The sequence below is a fragment of the Neurospora hispaniola genome, assembly GCF_033458365.1.
Source record: "Neurospora hispaniola strain FGSC 10403 chromosome Unknown B0T23scaffold_6, whole genome shotgun sequence".
NCBI lineage: Eukaryota > Fungi > Ascomycota > Sordariomycetes > Sordariales > Sordariaceae > Neurospora > Neurospora hispaniola.
Window position 1 is genome coordinate 1,941,140 of NW_026944411.1, and position 24,969 is coordinate 1,966,108.

Sequence of the window (24,969 nt, forward strand, 5' to 3'; positions counted from 1 at the left end):
GCCTATGACCACACACGGTTCACGATTTCCCACTCATAACCTCTCAAGTGAGCCGGCAAGCTCTGGGTAGGAGGCTGGACTGACTAGCAAAGGACTGCGGGCTATACTCGTTGGCCTCACGGCTACCGGAACATATTTTTCTCGGATTTACAGATCATACGACGTGAACATCCCCGGCCAGGCTTTACCATGCTCTGGGTAGATGGTATGCGCTCTCTGGTCTTCATCTCCTTCACGTGGAGCTTGTGCACCATACCCCGTTTGTGAGAAACTCATCAGACCGAAAGATCCTTACATTGTTGTAAGATGAGATTATGCGGTATGCCATGTTTCGATCCCACGCGCTGTGATGCAGGTGAGTGGTCCAATCAACGAAATATTTTTCTCCATTACCTACTTCATATGTCCTTAATGAGCCGTATGGTACCATCAAGGAAGCTATGGGGAAATTTCCCCAGCCATTGATTCAGTATACAGTTAGTTGTCAGTTCGAGGGTAAAAAAAAGTCATCTGAGAATATGGGTTGTTGACGTCCACGGCCAGCCTCAAACCCAAGAAGGACCTAACAAAATGCCTGTTATTCACTTGCGTCTCTTTGTTCGTTCCCTTCTTCCTTTTCAGTCGATCCTTCACGTGGTATCAAACTGGCCTTGTGAAGTAGCAAGCTATTTGTATGAGCAAAGAAAACTCACTGGACATAGCACCAATTCATGGTTGGTTAATCAATACTGTTGCCGCCGACTCGGTCTGAATATAGAGGCGCTGGCAAGGATTTGAGCTGTTTTTGGTGTCCTTTGACTCGACTTCTTATGTATGTCAACTTAGCCCACTGCGATTGAAATGCGGTATTCTTTCCTTTCTCAAGAGTCATTGCCTGGAAACACAACAAGAGGCCGTGTCGGCACATGATACTTTGTTTTCTGGCTTTCCTGTCATCAGCAAAGCGAGCCAGTGCCTGTCTCTTACTAGGTCTTGCTGGCTTCTCGACGAAAGATCTATTCACTACACGTCCTTTCCGTGTTGATTTCCAGGTTGGCAGTAGGTTTTGCATGTTACAATCAGAGGGGCAATATAAGGTAGATACCTATTTCGAGACTGCCCCTTCAGAGGGATTGGTCGCAGGCAATGACGGAGACACGGATCAAAGCCGCAGTCGTCGTTTCCGAAAGATGGGACGGCAGATAAATTACACCGTGACAACAAGGACGAACGCGCGCACTGCCTCCTAGAGGTAAGAGGAAAGAACAACCCTCCTTCACTTGCGGGCAATGCAGGGGCGGGACCTACAGAATTGTCGGGCGAACCGCGGAGAGCTGGGTATAAAAGAAAGCACCCACGACAAAAATCCCAATCGCCTCTGCTCCTACTCAACAACACCTCGCAAACCACTTTTGTTTTCCACCTAGAGATACTCAACAGGAAAGCCAAACGAGGTCGTGATTGCTCCAGTTGCAAATCTGAATCCCAGCCGCGCAGCGGGCGAGGAGGTGGTTAGAGAGCAGCAGCTTGTCTTTTCTACTATGCAGTTGAAGATGGCGCTCGAACCCGTCAAGCCGACCGCGACATTTTCGCAAGCGCCCCTTCGACGCATTCCTGCGATTGAGGTTTACTCTGCGAGCCAACCTGAAGAAAAATCGAACACGATAGCTATACCAGTCTACACCCCTCCAAGCCCCGATATGCTACAACCGCGACATGCTCGCCATGCTCATCTTATGGCGAGCGAAATCAAGTTGCAAGAGTGGCTCCGCGCTCAGTCTGTATTGGCAGCTGCGACATCTCCTGATCACAAGCCCACAACAACCGACATAGAAGGTACGTTGTCCCGGCCTTTTTCTTTCCTCTTTCCACACTCAACCCTACTGCTCCTTGATAGCCGGGCAGTTATGCCAATGGCGGCTGGCAGCCAGGCCCTTCAATAACTTCCTTTCCTTTGCTTTGGCGACCTGAAATATCGTCCTTGCCAACTTGCAAGTCGTCTCCATCTTCATCCTTCCTTCATACTCTCCTCCATCTGCCCAAAACTTCTTCATTAGCAAAGTGCAACCAGCCCAGCCGTCCAAATGGATCCTTTTTCGTCACCTCCATCTAACTCATTCATATTCTCGCCTACAGACACGACGAAGGCATCCAAGCCGGCTACTTTTAATACCGTCGGCACCCTTCACAATCCCAATGCAACGGCACCGATACACCCTCCCACTCGACGGCCTCGCACTCGTCGATTCAACGGACTCCAGTCACCTCCGGGCCACTGCGGTTACGGTCCGTTTCCCAATTCACTCCTATCGGCTTTGCCCGTGGCAGAAGCGGAGATTTCACCCCCTCTCACAAAAACTACCTTGCCACATTATTCGCCTTTGCAGCAAAACCTTGATCGAGCCGTCAGCCCCTTTGCCGATGCAGAGAAATCTCAAGCTGCTGTCATGTCACTTCCTGCCATCAGAGCTGGAAATCTTCCAGCGCCTTCGACTGCGGCCTTGGGCGCCCTTCCCGACCTGAAGGAGAACACTTCAGCGACTGGAGACGATGACAGCTCCACCGGAGATGATATACTCCTTGCGTCAACCTTCTCTGTCAAGAGTCTCACGAGCCTCGCATCGTACCCGAACCCTATGCAGAAGAAAGCTCAGAACACTCTCGCTTTGGCCAAGGCACGTACAGCTCATTATGGCATCAACAAACCTGATACACCCTCTTCGCTTCTCAGCAAGCCCTCATTCACTGGATGGAATCAGTCTGCTATTCCATACGGCACCACATCTGCCGCTATAGGAACCCCCCAGCCTCTTACGGCAGGCCCACCGGGGCAACGTCCGTACAAGCCATCGACCGCGGAATCTACTTACAGGATCTTCCGCTCCTATGATGACGAGAGAGTACCTCTCCGTAACTCGCCAGGTTTTCTGTCCATGGAGAATAACTCCAGTGTCCGCGGTAATTCTGCGCTTCAGTCACTTTCGAGCAGGAACAAAGAACTTCGTGGACCAGGCGATCGACTGCATTCAATTTCAGTTTCAGGAGCAACTCCAGTTGATGACCGTCTTAAGGTGGCTCGGACTGCTTTCCTTGAAGATACAGAAGATATATCTCAGCAGCGTTTCGGCAACAATGGCTATTCACCAAACAGGGTCCCAAATCTTGACACTCTGCCCCTTGACAAAGCCATGCGTTACTTCAGGGACGACTTGCCCAGCAGCTACTCTGGGCAAATTTCCACCTTAGATGATCATCGGTACGAGCGTTATCCTCTTCAATCTAGAGCTCTGACCTGGAACCAATCACCGGAAGAAGAAGCATGGAGAAGAGAGAGAATAGACCGAATATTCTATTCGGGCGTGAGGCTACTCGAGAATAAGGCTAATGAGCTACTGTCCATCTCCTCTGCTAGAACTTCGGAGAGCAAAGTCGGGGTCATTGGAGGTGAGCGCAGAGAGCCCAACAGTAACGATGAGAAGGAGTGTGGCGACCCTTTGGTGACTATGGCGCTGGCTACGCTGCTTGCTTGCAAGCAGGGTTCGAAGCTCAATGATCCACAGAATCCCTTTCCGTCTGATTGGAGCAAAGCTGATCCAGCATGGATTGATACATCTGAGGATGGCAACAAGAGTTTCTTCATCACGAAGCCAGAGCCGGTGAAGAAGAAGGTGGCCAGACGGGTCACTAGACGCGGATACTGATGCCGCCAGCTGGGATATTGACCCTGTAGCTCGTTACCTATCCCTTTTGCATCGCAAGTTTGCGCTGCATTGTTTCATTCTATTAATCGTCAGAAATGGGTTGTTTGGATGATTGCTATACATCCAGCTAGTTCTCACCATATATGGATAGCGACCATACGAGCCGGTCATAAGTCCGATTGAGGGGAGGGGAACGAAAAACAAACTGCGTCTATGGCGTTCAGGTATAACTGTTGTATTTCCTATCTTCCTAATCCCCTTTGCTGAGCATGGTTATTCGGGTTGAATTTCAGAGATTGGAGACCTTGAAGATATCACGTCTATATATCGTCTGCCATGACCAGGCGTCGACTTCCTTTGTGTCATCAAACAATCACTCTATTGACTGGTGATGATTCGCACCATCATGGTTGTTGACACTTCATCGTTATTAGTCTTATAATAGTTTCGATAGAAACTGATCCTCTCAATCGCAGCCGCTGTCCCCTTTGATGCTCATAGCTTTATGCAGTTCAAAAGTTTCCTAGCACTCATTTATTGTCCAGTGTCAGCGACAAAAGCCACCAGTCTTGTCGTCGATATCGCAACATCCTTTAACGTGTCGTTCGAGCATCATGCGGTATACGGGGAAGAGGGGAAGTAATGGATGAGTCATGTGAAGCCAGAACGTGAAAGGATAAACAAGATGCAACTTTGCATGAGAAAGACACTAATATGTGTCAATCGGTATTGACCAAAAACATTTATATAAAAGAAAAGATGGTCAATCTCAAGTTTTCAGTTGAACTATTTGAATTTGCACACCAGGGGATGCATCGCCCTCCATCTATCCTTCAGCTCCTTCCAAATTTATTCCCAATTGACAGCGCGAGCATCTTGTCTTCTCGGGTGTGGCGTAGAATTTCCGTGTTTACTAGCATCAATTCAACTTTTCTTGTCACGAAAGCTGAAATGAAAAAGAGGGTGTCCTCCATCACGAAAAGAAGAGACAGGAACAAAGAGGTAAAAGAGAAGATATGCCTCGTCCATTTGTATGTGACACAGGTATGGGTAGTAGCGCCGTATATATCAGGTGTCATCAAGTTACAAGCTCTGTTTCGCCTCCCTGTCTGTTTCGTTTAAAGAAGAAAGAAAGGGAAAAAGAGGAAAAAGAGAAAAAAAAAAAAGAGAAGAAAACCACCACAAGAAAAGGTATTAAGAACAAGACCCAATACAGGGAGGAATGACAAGCACCACAAATTCCCCTAAATCTTCCTCCTCTTCATCCTGCCTTCCAGGCTTGCCCTGCTTTGTGCTAACTACCTGACCGATCATACTATATATATGTTCTCTCATTCCATCAATCACAAGCCGTTGGCAAATGTCGAAAACTTTCGAAAAACATACCCATCCAGAAACATGTGCTCGGTCGACTCAGTCAAAGCAAGTCACTCTGCCTTTCGCCAATCATAACCCTTCTTTATTGCTCATGCCAGCCTATTAATTCATTACCGGGGGCCGGCCGCTCTAGGGATGTTGCCACCGCGCCCGGGTAGTTGGAAGTCTGGGTTAGAGTTGAGAAACAGATCTGAGCCATCAGCAGGACCAGCGCCGGGGCGATTAACCGGCCGCCGAGGTACCACATTGCTGCCTCCTCCTCCTCCTGCATAGACTCCCGCTACGGGAGGAGGCATCGGTGCGTTGGCGGAGTTCCAACGCGGGTTGATGCCTCGCTGGGATATCGAGGTGAAGTTAGAGTTTTCGGACTCAGCCGGGCTCCTAGCTCGGTTGGGAATGTCGTCATATGAGTTGGATGCTGGGGGTGGCTGCATGGAGATGGGCGATGGCCTTTTGTCCGCGGCGGCTGAAGGCTCAGCAAAGCGCGGATCGACGTCTTCGTAATAATCACTGGCCACGGAAGCTGTGACGGCTTCAGAAATCGGACGTGTTGGACCACGGGCTGCTGGTGGCGCTAGTCCCTGGGCGCTTCCCCCAAGTCCTTGGTTCCATGCTTGTCTGGGCGGCACGTAAACGTCGTTAGGCCTGATCCGTCAGCAATGATCATCACTCTTGGCTATGTTTGGAAGCATCACTTACCCTTCTTGGCTATGACCATTCGCGTCATTGCCGCGATCCGGGTCTGGAACCCTGGCTTGCTGCATAGCCAACATGCCGGCGACATCTGAATCACTGTCCCTGATTCCGTACTGCCCAACGCCCGGATTTGCGGGAGAAGCATCCAGCTCTACGGCAGGGCCGGGCATGCCGTCGTCGATGCCGGGGAGCGGAGGAGGAGACTCGGCTCTCGGGAGCGAGACACGTCTCGGGTTGTATGCCGAATACTGAGGTCCTGGCTGTTCAGGGTTTCCATATCCCGGCGCAGCAAATTGAGGGCCGGGGGACTGTTGCCTATTAGCGTACGGCGATGGTTGACTGGGACCATAGGTGCCCACACCAGGGCCAGGTCCATAGGGAGCACCTGGCGATGGCCTTCGGTCCGGCCCGCCTTGGTATCCTTGAGGCGGCGGGCCTCGGCCACCTCTTGGTCCTGGACCTCCGTATCCGCGGGGCGGCGGACCATAGCCTCCTCTTCCTCGTCCTGGTGGGCCATAGCCTCCTCGTCCATTTTGGGGAGGTCCACCACCTCTTCCAGGTCCGGGAAAGCCACCACGTCCACGGTAGCCTCCGGGCGGCATACCACCCCTACCCCGTGAATTCAAACGCTCATTTTGAGGGCCACCCCTCATGGCATATCCATCTTGAGGTGGCAGTGGGTTCCCGTACTGGTCTCGGCCAACAGGTGTGGTAGATGGTGATCGAGAGGGCGCACCATCCATAAAGTTGGGTGGCGTGCTATCGTTGACTAATGTCGCTGGTGACCGATCGATGGGGCTAACCGATGTAAGTGGGATTCTTTCCTCGCTACGGTCGTCCTTCTTCTCGAAAGTAGTGAATTCGGGCAGCTTGTCGCCTCCGCCGTTCGCGCCGCTGATCATGGGTACGGTTGGTTGAGGGCCGGTAACCTGCGTGACGGGGGCAGTTTGTGCCTGACGGTTGTAGTAGTTCTCTCCACTCATCTCAGCATTTTCTGCAATGCGCTTCCTGTTCGCCTTCCTGTTAACAAGTGTTCGGCGCATGGCGCAGGTTACCAGGCCGCAAAACGCTACCAAGATGGTGGCGGCAACGACAATATAAGAGCCCCATGATAAGTGTGGAATGAACAGTAACACATCCACGAGGAAGCACAACAGGCAGACAATAAAGTCAACAAAGCTGACAATGAATAGGATCAGGAGGTATCTCGCTGAATGGGATGGTGAGTGAAAATGGGCCACAATAGCAAGGACGAAGTTAATCAGGGTGATCAAGGCAGCGACTGGATGCACAATCAGGATACTTGAAAGTGTAGAACGGGTTGCTCTGGGGATGTCGAAGTCCGAGTTGATTTTGTCAGAGAAGGCGGCTGTAAGAATCAGCACTTGACACAAGACATTGAAGTGTGACATGGAGCGAGACACTACACGCGCAACAACTCACAGGTATCGTAGCCAATTTCTATAGGACTACAGCCGCTTGAGGTACAGTAACCAAAAACGCCAAAGCTCAAATCGCCCACATCTTTGATCTCGAAGCTGCTCAAGGGAATTTGCTTGATGATTGGCGTGGATATGGTGGCCAGCGTGAGCAGCCCGAATGCTGCAAAAAGCAGCACCGCGAGGGGCGTCGCGGGCCGCAACATGGTAAAGATTGTTGCACTTCAGGCAGGCAATGAGTCGGAATAGGTGAAAGTCAAGAGCCGGGTCGTCGACGAAGAATTTCCAGCGTCCTCAGGACGTGGCCAGGAGGATGGTGGTGGATTGGCGCCTTTTGCGTTGCCAATGGAGGCTTTGTGGACGGACAGATGGTGTAACCAGAATTGGAGGGTGGGGTTGAAAGGAGAGAAGCCCCGAAAGTAGTCGCAAGTCAGATACGCTTACTAGGAACATGCGTCTTGCTGATAGAACTTTGAAAAAAAAAAAAAAAAAAAAAGGAGTGTACGAGCCTAAGACCAGGCCTGGAGGTAAAAGAGAGAGCGTGAGAAGACGGCGGGGTTGCGATCGTATTGATTAGATGTTATTGTGGTCGCGGCTTTGTGTCGTGTAAAAGCGTGGAAATGAGGCACCACAGGATCGCCGCAGATGACGGGCCAAATCCTCAGGAGATATCGTTTCTTATTGGATGGGCGTTACTCAACGGGCAGTCTCTGTCCACTCTCATCGGCGGCCTTGTTGTTGTTGTTGCTGCTGCCTATAATTACAGTATCTTGTTGACGCCGTCGTTGTCGTCGTCGAAGTTAGGTTGTCTTGGTCGAGCTGGGTCAATTGGCAATTCCCAGACGGGGAAAGGACATTGCCACTGAGTCTGGACGAAGTGGGAAGTCTTGGAGGAGATCGGGCTTCATGCCCTCCTGTTCCAGGTTTCGAAAAATGAGATGTCTACTACGCAGTACACAGAAGGTACAAGCGCCAAGATTGCAGACGGGAGTGGGATAGCGTAGCACAGGCACACGGGGGCACCAGGACAGAGGGAAGCTGGGCAGGACGGGAGCATGACACTGGGCGCCTGGCGGTTGCAGCTTCCATTCCAGACTGCTGGGCAAAAAGATTGGAAAGGGCAGATGGAGGAGCATTCAGTTGGGAACGACCACGGGGGACGGTTGGGGGAGGAAGCTGATTGGATAGAGGTAACCTACTTGATTGATAGGAGAGGCTGCATTGGGGTAGATGTAACAAGCAGCACTGCCCTGCCCTGGAAGGGTTCCACCACCGTTCTCGGGGCTTAATTGGGTGGGTCAACGCTAAGGCGAGCCGGGCCTGCCCACGCGAAAAGTGCAAGGGACGGCTCTGGCTTGTACTGAATTCGCTTCTACTTGAGGTTGGTTCCTGGATGTTCTGAACAAAGCCAATCCGTCGCGGCAGTGAGGTGGATAAAATAAAACAGCATCAGTCTCGACCCTACGTTTGCCTACGCCTGGATAAGTCTTTGGCGTTCTCGTAGTGTTGACTCGACCCTTTCTTTTGCCTCTGTCCACAATCTGCCATGCGCCCTGTCAACTGCCCTGCCCTCCCCCAGAACTGCGCGTGTGCTGCACAGTCTGCTCTCGGATCCTGGAAGTGGACTCGCAAGCCCGGGAACATGCATCCGCCCCCAATCTAGGGACGCCTACCTCTACGCGTCGCGAACCGGATCATTTTCAACCTCCACCTGCGGTTTTGAGATTTGATGGAGAGCACCGTCTGCCACGACCAATCTTGAGCATGGTCAACGTCATCCGGTACAGAGATAGCGTTGCGAGTTAGGCCTCGAATGTTGTCAAGTGGCCGTCAGACAAGAATCAAGAGGCTAGACGAGGCCAGCCAATCCATGTAATGGAAGCAAAAGACTGTGACACCCCACCGTCTGCACCTGTGCCAGTCGGTGTTGACCCGTGAGCCTCAAGAAGAACGCGAGAGGCTTTACCCGCTCCCGTCGTCCGCCTCCCCGAATGTCAAAATGCTCAGTTTTCGAACGGCTGCTCTTCAAAAGCCGATTGCTTCGCCCTGTCGAAGACAACTTACGGATGTGTCCGCCGCGGGAAAGGCGCTGACCTAACTTTTCTTAATCCCCATTCTTCCTCTCACGACAAAATGGTTCATATCTTTCACAAAGGAGCCACCAGTAACAGCTCATTCTGTGGTTGACAACTCTGTCGGTCCTGGTTTCTTGATACGGCAGGTCGGGGAAGGGGGTCGCGGCGCGGATATGACTGCCTTTTCTCATGTTAGTTCGGGATCATTATATGCAGCATCAAATCAGCCTAACGTATCGCAGGTACGCGTTATGGTATTCTGACTGAACCCTTTTCAAACAGGTCTGGTACCAAATGGACGCGAATCAACTTTTTCATTGGATCGGAGCATAGATTTTTGAAGCAGGTTGAGTCGCTGCTTCAAGGCATTCTAATGCAACCATGTACTATGCGCTGAGAACGGATGCCGCTATGGGATGAAAAGCGCCCAACATTCTCGTACACATAGGTAGAACAGACTTCAAAGGTAAGTCGAGCCGCTCATCAGCTTGAGGCGAATTGTAATAAAATCTAAAGTGCCCCAAAATGTTGAGTTCTAGCACTTGCGCAACGTGCTATCCGCTACCAGACATATTCATCATCCAGTCATGCCCCTTCACGAGGGAGGTCATTCATACAATAGCCTATAGGAGTCTCGATATACCCATCCCGACCTGCCGTCTGTCTCCTCTGATTGGCATACCGCACCATCTGGGTACCTCGTTGAAGAAAAAAAGGAAAAAAAGGAAAAAAAAAAAAAAAAAAAAAAAAGAAGGAATCCTACATCATTGCTAATAATCCGCCTCAGTATTACTACCCTTTGTACAGCTGCTAATGTTGGGATTATGGGACACGACAGGATGCAATTTTCCCTAGAGAAGATACACAGAATCAAACAAGAAACTGAAGATGTAGATGCAACGTTGACCAGCTCAGAAGCACCCACCAGTTACCAAGGATTTGTTGTTTTTTTTGTAAGGACAAAAGAACAAGGAAGAGAAACTCTACCAGCAAACAAAAACCAAGCGCTTTATAAGGTAGCAGGCTGTGATGGTTGAACTTTCTGTTTATCATGATGATCTATGAGGCCAAGTTCATTCTGTCGTGTATTGCTCCAAAACCTAGAAAGCATTCCCACTGCCGCTTGCGGACAATCCTCTAGGTATTCGACAATCATGTGTACAGTTTTTTTTTTTTTTTCTTGTTTTTTTTTTTGTTTTTTTGAGCAACGGCTCCATGTTCGCTTGAGATTCAGATGTGGCTCCTGTTCACATAGTGTACATGCTCCTAAGTCCCCTGGATCAACAAATGTGTCGGATACCGGGAGGGGACCCCGGTGCTAGATGTTCATGCAGTTAGCGCTATACCTCGCGCTAACCATATTTTCTGAATAATAAAGGTACCTCATCATTGTTACGCATTGAGGAGCCGCTCTTCTTCCATGTCAATTTCAGTTCTGATGTTCCAGGCAAGGGATGGTGTTGCATCGCCAAAAAAAAAAAAAAAAAAAAAAAAAAAAAAAAAAAAAAAAAAAAGCTTCCGGCAGTCAAAATGATCATAAGAAGAAACAGAACACGTCACGGTCAGTACAGTACACCATAGGCCTACTCTAATCACGCATCTCAGCACATTTAGCGTACTTTTAATCCTGAATTGGAGGCAGTTGCGATAGTGAAGAACCCTTAAGCGAGTCCAGCTGATGTGGCTACGACTTATTGTGATCCTTGTCATAGTTTCGAAATTGCCGTTCTTACTGCGAGCCAGATATTCGACTCTTAATCGACTGTATCAAGAGCCCACGCAAACTGACAGCCAAGACCCAAAGCTTGGCATTTTCGGAGCATCGATCTGGCGCAGCAGCAACCATCACCAACACTTGCCAAACAGACATTGTTTCGAACTACAGTGGGGCGCCAAAAAAAACGACCAACTGATTTTTTACCCGCAAAAAGGGCCAAAAGTCAACTTCTTCAACTCTTGATTTCTTAACGAGACTTATTACAAAAGTCACTCCACCTTTTAGTTAGAGATACCTTTGAGAGGAGATGCTAATGCAATTTGTCCGAAAGGATGCATTTGAAAAGGGCGCGAAAGGGCAAGTACCAAAGTGACTTTCTGAAAAGCATCTCAAATCTCACCCACTAAAATGCACTATAAATCCACTATAACTAAAAATACTTTTCATACTCTCATTTGGACAGTTGTCATTACACCACCAAAGGAAAGAAACTAGATCTAAGTATGTTTTTAGTAACTATAATCATTTATCTCTTTCTTTCTGAAGCGCATCTGCTTTTAAAAGGTGGTTGGATATGAAAACTAAGGAGTGATAGAGTTGAGTTTTGGTCCTTTTTGCGGGCAAAAAAACAGTTGGTCGTTTTTTTTGACGCGGGATTGTACAATAACAAGAGCCCAAAATCACCTTTTTTTCAGAACGCTGACACCTCTAAGGACTAGTAGCTCTAAATACATTGAGAGAACTAGTTCATCCTGCAACCAGCGAAAACACATGGGGTCAGTGCCTTTGCTAGTCGGGTTTGCGAGGGGCTGTCTGTCTTGTCCAATATACTGCATAGTATAGGTTATTCCTTGGACGGCAAAAACAAGTGTGTAGACACCTCAGCACATCATCGCCGTGGTAGTCTCAAGACGTGACGAGAACATCGCGTGTGCTGTACTGTTTGTGACTTGCCAGCATGAGTGCCTTGGCAAGGGAGTGGTTTGTTTTGACGTTACTTTGGTTGCTGACCTAACCAACTTTTTTTTTTCTTCTTTTTTCATTTCTTTTCTTTCTTGCGTCCTCCTACTTCATCGCAATGCACTACGGGACCTCGTCGGCCTCGATGGTGCAATTGGGACCTGAACAGCGGGATCACTGAAGTCGGGCTAATCGGATAGACTCCGCCCGATCCCGGGGTTTTAGTGGACCGAGGCCATCTGTTCGGGTCCCGCCCAGCCGCCTTAGCGCCCCGCGCCGGCTCCAGCGGGCAAGGCCTGGGGCGCACTACGTAATCGAACACCGATCCTGTCATTGTGGTAGAGTCGGGTCATTCGGGACACGGCGATTTTATTTCCAACTTCCAGTTTCCATGCCAGCAGTTTTCTTCGTCAACCCTTACTTACGCCGGCGCGCAGCTTTTCAAAATCTTCGAGGGTTGCCTTACGCCTATAAGGACGTTTTCAAGCGGACCAAGTAGCTGAGTCGTGTCATAGAGAAGCGCCAACAGCACAGTGGCATGCATTAACAGATCGTCCTCCAACCTTCTCACTACCCCCGGCCGCGAGGGACATCACAACGACGCGATGTTGCGCCAAAGCATAATAGCAGCCAGTCACTGTCCAAACGCTCCAGTGGCTGGGGTAACGATTTTACCCACGAGAGCCGCGACGAGATCCCTCGTACACACACGTACGTACGTTAGCCGACTAAGAAGCGCATCCGCGACGACATCGACGACGACGATACACAATCGAATACCACAATGCTTCTACTCCTCCTCCCGTAGCAGCCGTACAGCCTGGTCCCATGCTACTACAGCGCCAGGCCCCTCCGCCGGTCCATTCGAGCCGCTCACCCCCCCGTCGCCATCCAAACTCGGTGCCCCGTACCCCGCGCGCTCCTATACCCGCACCCGCCGCTGGTCGCGCAGACTCCTCATATTCTCATCTCTCATCGGCGTCGCCTACCTAACCGACAAGTACGTTTACGCCTCCGGGCTCGCCCGCTCCCTGCGCACCTTCGGTGTCGGCCTTGTCGTTGCAGCCGACTACAAGCTCAACTTCCGGCCGGAACCGCTTTCGATTCCCTGGATTGGTATTCCTGAGGGCATCCCAGAACTACATCGGCGCAACGCCGAGCGACTATTTGATCTGCTCCGTCATAATGGCGGACTGTACCTCAAGATTGGCCAGGCCATTGCCATGCAGAGTGCGGTTCTGCCGCCGGAGTTTCAAGCCATGTTCTCGCGTATGTTTGACGACGCGCCTCAGGATTCATGGGAGGAGGTAGAGCAGGTGATCCGGGAGGATTTTGGCGGGAGGAGTGTTGAGGAAGTGTTTGGGGTAAGCTTTTCCGGGGCGGAGGGTAGGGGTGTGATGGAGCGCACGGCAAGGGCGAGTGCGAGCGTGGCGCAGGTGCACTGGGCGCGGTTGCCGGATGGGAGAGAGGTGGCGATCAAGATACAGAAACCGGAGATCGAAAGGCAGATTGGCTGGGATTTGTGGGCGTTCAAGTGAGTATACCTGATCATACACCAACCTTTAGCATCGACTAACATACCTTTACAGAGTTGTGACGTGGGTCTACACGTGGTGGTTCGACCTACCACTCTACAGCCTGGTGCCATTTATCAGCGAGCGATTACGACTAGAGACAGATTTCGAGAACGAGGCCAAGAATTCCGAAATTATGCGCCAGCTTGTCGAAAATGAGCCCAGCCTTCGTGGGCGCGTCTATATACCTCCAGTCTACCCCGAACTAAGCTCCAAGCGTGTCCTCACGACTGAATGGATTGAGGGCATCAGACTATGGGACAAGGACGCCATGACCCGGCCCTGGCTAGGCGGCTACGGCAAAGGGTCAGCCGGCGTCCACGGCGCCCAACTAGACCCGCCCGACATGCCCGCCATCCGGAGCGCACTTCGCAAGAACACACAAGGCTACACGTTTATGATTAAGCCCGAGCGGACCGAGTGGAAGGGACGGCGCGGCAAGGGTGGCCTCGGACTCTCAACGAAGGATGTCATGACCACCATGGTCGATCTCTTCTCTGCCCAAATCTTCAAGTGGGGAGTCGTCCACTGCGATCCGCACCCAGGCAACGTTTTCATCCGGCGCTTGCCCAACGGGCGAGCTGAGCTCGTGCTCATCGACCATGGTCTCTACGTCTACATGAGCGACAAATTCCGGCACGAATACGGCGAGTTCTGGAAGGCACTGATGACCTTCGACAACAACAAGATTAAGGAAATCACGGACGAATGGGGCATCAAAGCCGCCGACCTATTTGCCTCAGCAACGCTCCTCCGTCCATACGAGGGAGGCGACGACGGCGGGTTTCAGGCCAAGCTGATGAAGCACCTGGATGGCAACAAGACGGCCAGCGAGCGCTCCTATGAGATGCAGGCACGCATGAAGCAAGGGATCCGCGACGTGCTTGCGGACGAGGACAAGTGGCCCAAGGAGCTTATCTTCATCGGGCGCAACATGCGTATAGTCCAAGGAAATAATCAGTACCTGGGCTCGCCCGTGAACCGTATCAAGATGATGGGCACATGGGCCAGCCGGAGCTTGTTCCAGGATCCGAACCTCCCGCTCGGACAGCGGTTGGTGAATTACTGGCATCACTTTTTGTTCAAGTGTGTGCTGGCGCTGACAGACGTGGCGTTTTACTTCTTCCGGGTGAGGCAGTTGCTGCATCGCGGGGGAGGTATGGAGGATGAGTTGGAGGCAAGGATGAGAGATGTCGCGAAGGAGTTTGGGGTTGAGTTGCAGCACAATGTCTTTGAAGGCTGATGATAATCATTATCAGTGCTGGGCTGTACTCATGTGTGGTTGAAGACAAATCTTTTTTTTTTTTGTTTTCAGGAGGATACGTCTACATGTACATTTCAGCACGCCCCATGAGCGGTGGAGGGGTAGCTTTGAGTATTGAAGACATCTAGAGCGGATACCCGGGGCGCACGGGTTGGTGTTGATGACGGGTATGCAAGGCGTTGGGGCGCAGGATAGATATGGGCTCTCAACTTCAATGATAGATTTCTTCTTAGACCATCTTATTGGCTTGAGATGTCAAACGATCCCACTCCTCTTGTACTACGGTCCAATGCTGGTTTTGTGTGTCAGCTTGGTACTCTTGGTATACTGAACGGTATCCATCCCAAATTGTCCCACACCTCACAAGGTCAAATTTGATGGATAAGCACAGATTGAAAGGTATCAACAGAGACCAATATATATTCAAGGTTATATCACGCTGTAATCATAAAATTAAACGAATGAATCAGACATCGTTACACCCAGGGAAGTTGATCCATGGTGGTAAACCAAAAATCAACCAGTACGCATGCCTCACCCCCACTTTTTGGGTCTCGCCAGATTCGCGGGCATTGGACTGTAGCGTATGCGCTGCCTATCCAAAAGCCACCAAACATCTAGTGTAAAACTGACTACACTGAGGGTTAGTGGAGGAAGGGGAGGCGCCTGGATGGAGACAAGTTGCCCAGGTGGAGATATCTGACACAAAAAGACCCTTTGTGCCTGTGCACACAGTAGTGTCCTTATCTTGGGCCTGGCAAGGATGTTATTGGCATGTATCCTCTTTCCTGTTCCGAGAAGCTGTTGGCCACGCAGACCACGTTCATATGACATTCATCCTGGTGACGTCTCATCTATAACTCTTTTTCAATCCTTATCCCTGTATGTCGAGACGTAATCCAAGGATCCATCTGGCTAAGCTGGGAAGAACTAATTTCTCTCACCGTAAACGGATATCGCTCCTCTTCCAAAGGCACAACGTGCTCGAACCATGGGAGTTGGGGTTTCGTCGCCGAATTATCCAATGTGATGCATCATGCACAAAGCGCTTAGGCCATTCCCCCAAACAGGAATAGCGTTGAATATCTCGTGGAGTCCTCGTTCAATGTGAAACAGGTACCTGAGCAAACAGGGGTTGGGCTTGCACCACGAGGAATGGAGGCGGACCCACTGAAGCCACTATTCTCCACATAGCTTAAAAGCTGGGCGGGGGGGTTGTGTTGAGTGTGAACGAACGTCTCCTCCTGAAATAAAATTGAGTCCCGAACGGAGAAGTCCTAGTGTACCACCCATATCCATCCTCCCCCAGCCCAGATGAGACTCAACACTGTTCTGCGCTGTGCGCATGAGTGAGTTTGTGTTCTTTTGGAGGAAGCCATTTGTTTTGTTTGCTACCGATGCTTGGCTACGTTGCACTGGCTCTACCAGGTGGCTCTGGCTTGCAACCGCAAACGTTATTCCATGTAACCCCCGACATTTGTTCTCTGCAGTGCGGATGTGGCCTGGCTTGAGGATTTACACGCCTTCTATGCCTCCTCCAAGCCCTACGAGCCGTCCGAGCTTCTGGAACTGTGGGCGAGAATAGCTTCGCACGAATGCGTGCAACAGCACGTGGCTTCAGCTCTAATACTCTCCGTGCGGCCATATCCACCTTGAGAGCACGATGGACAACGGAAAGACGCGTGCGCAGTCGTCACTGGCCGACTGAGAAGGGCGCGTACTTCTCTGTGCAACACGAATATCTGTAGAGGGCCGAGGAGGGGAGCATCCAGAGAGCAGTCAAGATTCGATGGTGCGGGATGTCTGCTTGAAGAGGGTTTTCTCTAACGCCGGCTCGGCCGGTTGTCGAGACTGGGTTAGAGTCTGGACGATCGGTTAGCTTCTCAAGGCATGTGCATTAAAGAATGGTCGGTACCACCTCAGCCCGGCGTTGGACGGTTGGAACAGAATAACATGGGCCATCACCCGCTGCAATCTAATAGGGGCCGAACGAAACAGTTTGTGCGATCCGCTTGAAGGTAAAGATATCGCGAAAATGAGTGTCTTCTTGTGCCCTCAGGAAATCAAAGCATATAGACCGAGGCGGCGAGACAGCGGGTTGAAGACGCAAGACAGACCAAAGCCAAGGCTTGTGTCTCTTGCGCTTCCCCGGTTTCTGCGTTTCGAATCGGGAATCTTCTTCAACCCATCTCATCTCCAGGGTCGCAGATGGTGATAGGTGGGGAGCTTAGAAACTCTCGCTGGCCCAACCAGGCAGTTGGCACGAAGTCAAGGGTGTAGCTTGGCCCCCGTCCTTTTTGAGTGGTTGCTCTGACCCTGGTCATCCCAGGCTCTGTGCCATGCGACATCCGCCGGGGATTCAACCTCGCCGCCAGCCAATCCGCTTGTCTTGTGCCTGACCAGCGTTTCTTCTGGTCGGGAAGGTCTTCTTTTCTGTTTCTGTTTCTGTTTCTTCTCCGCGCCCAACGTCCTTCTTTTTGCGACTCACCTCCATCGGTCCAAAGTCGTTTGTGATCTCATCGACAGCAGGTTGTCGTCTATCCTCCTCTTCCTTTCCCTCTTACACAACTACAAATATCCATATCGATCCTTGCTTGTTCCCTCCTCCGCGCTGAGCAAGTCTCGCGCGCACTACCGTTTTGTACGGCCACAAACCGCCATCCCCTCGTTTCATCTTTACGTCGTTTCGCCCGAGACCGTCAAGGTTCAAGTAAGTTGTCAGTTCTTTTGCGCCGCAGCTACCACATGCCATTGGACGTGCTGGTCCATTATCATGATATTGTCGAGAACTGTTCGAGGGCAAGCAGTACCGCGCGATGTTTGGCCGTGGTATCTGGTTTTTATAGAAGCTGTTGAAAGAGACATGAGTCAGTTTGACCAATCAAGGTTGAAAGTGACGAGGATGAAAAGATATCGCGGACCAAGGAGAACACCAAGGAGAACGAAGATAAAATGAGTGTACTGACGAAACCAAAATCCAGAAAATATTATACATCTTGCTCCAAAAGTCGTTGGTTGCATCCCGGCTGCGGCTCGAGACCTCTGGTTTCCTTCATTTCATCCGTACTTTGCCAGTCTTAACTGTTCGACGCCAACTGCCGCTCACCCTTCGCTCGCTCTTTCGAATATTCTGCACCTTCCGTGTTTCTATTCCGTTTTACGAAGCACGCCGGCTCAGCCCGCGGGATATCGACCGCAAACTGGGTGAGAAGTCCTGACTTTGGAGGGTTAGTTCATGTTATTGGAACAGACCCCTGCATCCTCCAGCAACACTTGCGGAACTGTATTTCGCGCTTGCCCTTCAATCTTCCTATCTCGGCAGCCACTGTGATCCAACGCTAGAGATAGCAGAAGTATGCAAGTTTTCTTCTAGAGGTAGGCAGCTTCAAGTCAAACTTACCTAGATCAGCTCCTACCCGCTTCGAGGCAATGGAAGGAATTCCCTTCCTTCTTAAGGCCACCAACCAACACAGGTTGGTACTAGTGAGGCGGCCAGCTGGACTACCTCTACTTATCCTCAAACACTTTCCACTGCAGCCTCTCGCTTTCCTTTCGCCATGGTTCGAAAGCTAACCACCATCTCGACAGGCCCATAGCCCGGTCATCGATCGCTTCCTCGTCAAAGTTGTCGAACTTGTCTGCTACCTGCCAACCAACTGACTTAAGGGCCAATATTGTTCGCCCAACTTTTTCTCTGTGGTCGGGTTCAGTTACCTCTCGACAGATAGAGTGCATATCGCAGTTGCCGAGGATACAAGTCGACCGCCTTTTTTCTGCCGAAGCATACCTACGCAGTCAAAGCTCGACACGCGTCGATCACTTGCATTTAGTCTCTCACCGAGAGCTATGAACCAGTCTCCTGCTCGCCGATCTAGTTTTGGAGGAATGTTACTACGCAGGACCAAGAGTGGCGACATGAAGAAGCAGCAGCAGCAGGCCAAAGCGCAAGAGCTCCAGCGCCAGCGTGATGCTGCACTTCCTCAATCCCCTCCTCGGCTGCCCGCCCTCTACAACGGAGCCCCCGCTCCCCAACTAGAGCTCGGTACCGAGGCTCGGCCCGATTCACTCGCAATCATCTCAGGAACCACGGACTCGACGGGCGTCGGACACTCATCTAATTACTCTATATCTTCTACTGCTCGTCCATCCATGGAGGCTCCACGCTCAGTATACAAAGTCCCTCCGCCTCCCCCCATTCCCAACGGCTTCGACCCTTACGTCAATGCCACCAGTATGGCGCATCGTGGACGTTACAGCTATGCTAGCAGTGCAGTTAGCACCATCAACAGCCCCAGAAGAGTCCGCAGAAGAAAGGATCCGACTGCCTTCAAGTAAGTGTGATCAAACGACTCGTGCGAGAGCTCCTCGATTCTAACCTTCCACTTAACAGTATCCTCATTGTCGGTGCCAGCAACTCGGGAAAAACATCGTTCTTGGAGTTCCTCAAGAGTGCCTTGGCACTACCCAAACGGCGGGGAAAGCCCGTTGACCAGCAAGATCCCTCTCCGAAACCCTCACCTTCCGGTAACTTCATTCCGCATTATCTCGAAACCGAGTTCGACGGTGAACGCGTCGGATTGACATTGTGGGATTCAGAGGGGCTGGAAAAGAATGTTGTTGATTTGCAGCTCCGCGAGCTATCGAGCTTCTTGGAGAGCAAGTTTGAGGAAACATTCGTAGAGGAGATGAAGGTCGTGAGATCGCCTGGTGTACAGGATACCCACATCCACGCCGTCTTCCTCCTCCTCGACCCTGCACGACTTGATCGAAACATCGCAGCCAGTTGGGCCGGCGCTGGCAATATGTTTCTCAACGGCATCAGGCACCCTCCCTGTTCTCGCATCGCGGGGGCTTTGGACGAAGACCTCGATTTGCAAGTTATGCGAACACTCCATGGAAAGACCACGGTGATCCCGGTTATAGCCAAGGCTGATACTATCACAACGAAGCACATGAGCGTGCTAAAGAGGGCGGTCTGGGATAGCCTTAAGAGGGCCAACCTGGATCCTTTGCAGGCCCTTGGTCTGGATGAGGAAGATGACGACGACTCCTCTGACCGTATCGATGAAGAAGAAGAGAATCCTGTGTTCGACCACAGTGACACAGAGGAGGCTGTTCATGACGAAGACCGTCTTACCGCAAAGCAAGGGTCTTCACCCAGCTCTAACCGACACTCTAATGGCTCCGTTCGCCGCCACAAGCCTTCTGAGGAGGCTACTTCCGAAGATGAAATTCCATTCGTCCCCATGTCGATCATCAGCCCAGACCTCTATGAGCCGGGAATCATCGGCCGCAAATTTCCCTGGGGTTTTGCGGATCCCTACAATGAAGAGCACTGCGATTTTGTTCGTCTTAAGGATGCCGTCTTCAACGAGTGGCGTTCCGATTTGCGGGAGGCCAGTCGGGAACAGTGGTACGAGAACTGGAGGACGAGCAGGCTGAAGCAACACGGCGCAAAGATCCGTTAGTGTGGTTCTGGCAAGTCATGAATGCCAAGGCCTGTCTGGTTGGCCCTTTGTTCCGATTACCTCGAAATGGTATCCCTTTCCAGTACCGTCGGATATCGAATCGCGCCGTTTCAGACCGAACAGCTGATGGTATTATGCATCTGAATATGCTTTGAGCAGAATGCAGCCCAGCGGCACTGGGATACCCATCTAATAACGCCGGACGTGGAGATTCTGTTCAGCGCACCCATTACTGTATGGTAGTTTCTGTTCTTGCCTCGGAGGCTGGCAGTACATGATCAGACGTGGACAGGAGGTAACATGTTATGGAGACAGAGCAGAGAGTCTTTCGATGTGTTTCATGTGTTATGTTTCTGCATGGCTTGTTTGATTGTTTCGATACGACACGGATATGGAATACCCACAGACAGCCCTTTATCTACTTTCTTATTTCTTACACCTATCTTCTTTTCTCGCCGCATGGCACTTGTTCTTTCTTGCTGGTTGTTTTGTATTATGGTATCTGTACGTGCTGATGAGAAAAATGGGAGTGGAAGCATGAAAGGCAGTTTTACTCACAGTGGATGAGCCAGAGAACGGGAGGATTTCTAGAAAATAGATGATTATATGTCCTGTTGCTGGTTCGACTCTCAACGGAAGTCATCATCCTTAATTATCTTCAGCAACTCCATATATGGTACTTCTCGTAGTCGTAGCGGTTGCTTTGGAGATTTTCCAGTTCAGGAGGTACGCACGCCTGGCAAATAACCAATTGACGATTTCGATATAGTGTATTTTCTTCTTCCCCCCATTCCCGTTGCCTAGCCTCGAATTTCAAGTGACTTGTTTGTCTCATTCTTTCTCCCACCTAAAACAATGATATATAAACACAGGTAGCCGCCCAATGCTTGTTTTCAACCCATCCTTCTTCTCCCAATGTCATACACATATAAACGATCAGAAGACAGCAGAAAGGGCTTCTACGATCCCATCCATGTATTCCGCACCCTCCGTATTGGTGATGCAAGAGTCGCAATTTTTCCTCCTCCATGAATTTCGCCTTCCTGAAATTCGTGGCCCCTTTGTATGTGCCGTCGTATACAAGCCTTTCATCTTCCCTCAAACCTCCCTCCTGGTTCAGCCAAGGTCAACCTTCCTACCAGCTGTGCCAGTGCCAGCGCTTCTTTTGAATCTCCTAGATTTGCGCCTTGACCTGGTTCGCTTCCTCCCAGTTGCTAATGGCTTCGTCAAACGGGATGACATGATCCTTGATGTTTCTGGCTTTGTACCGGGTCCTGATCTGCAGGAACGGAGGATTCTCGCCGAGTCCGCTGTTGGGGCCGCCGTCGTCGTTGTTGTCATTGTTGTTACGGTTACGGTTGTTGTAGCTGTCCCTGTCGCCTCTGTCCCTGTCTCTATCTCTCGCGCTCGGACCCGACGAGGAGGAGAGCGGCGGCATGGGAAAGTACTCGAGATGTTGGCGGTCGGTGACGATGATGTTCAGCTGCCGGCGCGTGGGCATGTGGATGTTTTCGCGGTGGCCTTGAAAGTTTAGGTCGTAGCATCGCAGAGAGCAGAAGACAGATTCGCACTTGAGCGTGGTCAGACACTCACGGCAGAAGCAGACGGGGCTCGAGGCGTTGGGGTCCGAGTCAACGGGCGACGAAGCGACCGTGCTGGTGCCGTCCATATTAACGTCTTGGTCCGGGTCGTAGTGTTGGTGGCTGTGGCGGAGAGGGTTGACTTGGACACAGTCGTCTCTGGAGGCGCATTGGTGGTCGGTTTCGATGTGGCTGGGCTAGATGAGGAGGGTTAATAAGGCTGGGCCGAAGATCTGAGGAGCCATGTACGCCACCGTCTAAACACATATCTTGAGAAGGAAGAAAAGCACTTACCAGGCCTTCGGTATTGCATCCCGGCGAACACCACACAGTCTGCCGTTCCCTCACACCCTTTTGCACCAAAACCATACATAAAGGGCAGCTCAGGAAATCCCTAGTCTTGGGCATCTGTCCGCAGTTGTGGCACGCGGGCAGGTTGTAAAGCTCTTCTGGGACCTTGTGCTCCGATATGCTGGCCTTCTTCGTCTTTTGTAGTTCGTATGCCGCCCGAGCCCTCTTCAGATCTTCCAATCGTTTCTTAACCTGGCCGATCTTGGCATGTGCCCCCGTTGCCTCCTTCCTGTCGTCTAATATCCTCTCGATCACCTGACCCAGTGGTGTCCCATTTTTGAACATGTCGAAGTACTTCTTCTGAGAGCCTTGCAAGTTCTTCTCGTCGCCCCCCTGTGCGACTGTGCTGCAAAACGACTTCCTCATAATCTCCACTCGGTCCTCATCGCTCGTTTCTGTAGCGGCAAACTCAGGCGGGAAGCCAGTGTCCATCCCCGTCATGGTTGCGTCTCCATTCTCATCCTTCCCGCCCTGCAGTAGCTTGTCGATATCTTCGGCCAGGCGAAGTACATTCTGATGTGACCGTGCCGCCTGGCGCGCTTGCTGCAGTTCCTCTATCCTCTCGACAATATGATCCTTTGCTGCCGCTGCCGCCGGGTCTGCATCCTCCGGGAGGACAGCATCATCCAGTTTTCCGATGACGGTTCGTAAGAGCCGCACAAGTGAGGATTGTACGACCTCGAGGTACCAACTGTCCCGCTCAGCCTGTACACGGTCGTCGATGGTCCGTGGATCAACTTGATATTCCTTCGCACCAGCTAGCATGGTGTCGATGTCCCGCAAGAAGGAGCGCCGTGTTGTGCACCACTCGCCGGCAGCGGCGGCGCGTGATTGGTGGTAGCGTGCGCGGACGAGGTCCAAGGCCTTTCGGTAGCAGTCCGGGCATGTGACTAGGAAGTTCGGTGGTGGTGATGATGATGATGTTGTTGTTGATGATACTGATGGGTGAGCACCAGTGGCGCTGTTGGAGCGTAAGGAACCGTGTTGTGATATGCATTGCGACCGGATACCGTCAAGGTGTTTGGCAAGTTGCTTATCTCTGCTCACGGTGAGACTGGACAAATATAATAGATCGTCTGCCATGGTGGGACAGACGAGGCCAAAGGCGCGTGTGTGATTCGTAGACTGAATGCCAGTGTCAGGGCCAGTAACAAGGACAATGGTGGCTTGGGTGGGTGAGGTGAGTGGTATCAAAAGCTGTAGTTGTAAACTGAACCGATGGTCGCATCCAGTGGAAATGTGCTTTATAAGAACAACCAAAAGAAAATGGGTATCTTGTAAAGGAAGAGTGGATGGATCAAAGTATTTTGCGTCTGGTTGCGAACATGAAAGAGTGAGTTAGTTCTGTCAAAAGTGTTGAAATGTAGGTATGAAAGAAGTTTGTCAAGCCGGCAAAGCTGAATTAGTTGGTTGACAAGCTGGAGAATTGTACCTTGTGTGAGATGGATGGAATTAGAAATGTACGTGGATGGCTTCACTTCCGACTGGAAACTTCCAGGTTTCTGCCGCTTCGTGAAAACTGAAGGCTGAGGACGGAGTTTCAACCTTGAAGTGCCGTCACGTCGAGGTTGCCAATGTCAAGTTGCGTACCTACCTAGTGCCCCCGGCACCGCGTAGTGGTCAAGATGGCCCGGGCCCGGGGGAGTGCAGTCCCAACTAAGTCTCCAGTGGGCAACTCCCCTCGCCGAGCCCGTTTCACCAGGGCACTCCACCTTTGGCTCCACTGGCAGGTGGTCCGTTCACTGGCTCAAAGGCTTGGCATTCCAGTTTGCCGCACTGCGCTACATATGTGACAAATAACGAAGCCTTGCAGGGCGCAAGCACTTCAGGTCCCGTCGTCGGGCCATAGCATCCACTCAACGCGTATCGCACTGGCGTACAGCGTCCCTGCTTTCCAACTAAATATTCATCGTACCTCTCGACAACGACAACAACAGCAACATATCGTCATCCCAATCATCATCCTCTCACCCCTTCTTTCCAGATCGAATCAGTCAACAAAAGTGTGCTCGGATTTAATCTCATAATGGTGGGACCACGCCGTCTGCTTCCCAGCCCTTCCTCCGGCGCATACTGACCCAAAACCTCAACCATCAACAGGCGGACAAGCTTCGTACCCAACAGGAACTCGAGCGGCTCCAGGCCAAGTACATTGGCACCGGTCACCCAGACACGACGAGCTGGGAGTGGAAAACCAACATCCACCGCGACACGTACTCCAGCATTGTCGGACACCCACCTCTCTTATCGTACATAGCGCTAGCTGAAAATGAGCCCGCGGCCAAGGTCCGCGCAAGACTTATTCGCGTACGTCACCGTTTGATATGTGGAGGGAATCGGGATGTTGTTTCAAGCTAATGTTTGTTCTTTGTCTATCAGAAAATGCTGCAACCGATGGGGCCGCCTCCGCCCAGGGAGGGCGAGGAGCCTATGCTTGTTGACCGAAAGGCCGATGCTTAGAAGCGCATGCTTGAATGGGAAGTGAAACGGAGAAAGAATTCATAATGCCCGCCACTGCATACTGTTCTGTGGCTATATCCCTGGTACGGCAACGCGAAAAGGAGATAGGCCGAGATTCACCTTGGGCGCAGGACGGACAGCAACAACAACAACAACTGCTTTCAAAAGCTACTAGCCTCGATCCTCCTACATCGATACGAGTAGCTCACCCGGGCGCTATTCGCTTTGCAAGAACAAATTGCATATGGGGACAAGGAATATCCTGTCTCCAGACATTACATCCTGTCGTAAGGCCTTTACCTTCTTACCCTCCTTATCTATAGCCCAC

General features: G+C 51.3%; 6 protein-coding genes across 6 annotated transcripts; 4 read left to right on the plus strand and 2 right to left on the minus strand.

Annotated features, from left to right (window-relative positions):
• Positions 1–1,220: 1,220 nt before the first annotated feature.
• B0T23DRAFT_414215 (uncharacterized protein) lies at positions 1,221–3,680 on the plus strand (the record flags this gene model as incomplete). Its single annotated transcript, XM_062839555.1, has 2 exons — positions 1,221–1,815; positions 2,116–3,680. The coding sequence occupies exons 1-2, from the start codon at positions 1,521–1,523 to the stop codon at positions 3,678–3,680; spliced, it is 1,860 nt and encodes a 619-aa protein (XP_062690894.1). The 5' UTR covers positions 1,221–1,520.
• A 1,487-nt stretch (positions 3,681–5,167) lies between these two features.
• B0T23DRAFT_397741 (pali-domain-containing protein) lies at positions 5,168–7,398 on the minus strand (the record flags this gene model as incomplete). Its single annotated transcript, XM_062838310.1, has 3 exons — positions 5,168–5,702; positions 5,757–7,122; positions 7,197–7,398. The coding sequence occupies 3 exons, from the start codon at positions 7,396–7,398 to the stop codon at positions 5,168–5,170; spliced, it is 2,103 nt and encodes a 700-aa protein (XP_062690895.1).
• A 5,016-nt stretch (positions 7,399–12,414) lies between these two features.
• Positions 12,415–14,852, plus strand: B0T23DRAFT_195452 (ABC1 family-domain-containing protein). The gene is made up of 2 exons (XM_062833285.1): positions 12,415–13,478; positions 13,534–14,852. Exons 1-2 carry the CDS (start codon positions 12,550–12,552, stop codon positions 14,759–14,761), a joined length of 2,157 nt encoding a protein of 718 aa, XP_062690896.1. The 5' UTR covers positions 12,415–12,549; the 3' UTR covers positions 14,762–14,852.
• Positions 14,853–18,697: 3,845 nt separating this feature from the next.
• On the plus strand, positions 18,698–20,250 carry B0T23DRAFT_321036 (putative septin aspE; the record flags this gene model as incomplete). The annotated part of the gene is made up of 2 exons (XM_062835207.1): positions 18,698–19,113; positions 19,173–20,250. The coding sequence occupies 2 exons, from the start codon at positions 18,698–18,700 to the stop codon at positions 20,248–20,250; spliced, it is 1,494 nt and encodes a 497-aa protein (XP_062690897.1).
• Positions 20,251–21,424: 1,174 nt separating this feature from the next.
• Positions 21,425–23,264, minus strand: B0T23DRAFT_397744 (uncharacterized protein; the record flags this gene model as incomplete). The annotated part of the gene is made up of 2 exons (XM_062838311.1): positions 21,425–22,027; positions 22,125–23,264. The coding sequence occupies 2 exons, from the start codon at positions 23,262–23,264 to the stop codon at positions 21,425–21,427; spliced, it is 1,743 nt and encodes a 580-aa protein (XP_062690898.1).
• Positions 23,265–24,023: 759 nt separating this feature from the next.
• Positions 24,024–24,803, plus strand: B0T23DRAFT_195545 (splicing factor 3B subunit 5/RDS3 complex subunit 10). The gene is made up of 3 exons (XM_062833286.1): positions 24,024–24,210; positions 24,282–24,488; positions 24,561–24,803. The coding sequence occupies exons 1-3, from the start codon at positions 24,208–24,210 to the stop codon at positions 24,639–24,641; spliced, it is 291 nt and encodes a 96-aa protein (XP_062690899.1). The 5' UTR covers positions 24,024–24,207; the 3' UTR covers positions 24,642–24,803.
• The last annotated feature ends 166 nt before the right edge of the window (positions 24,804–24,969 follow it).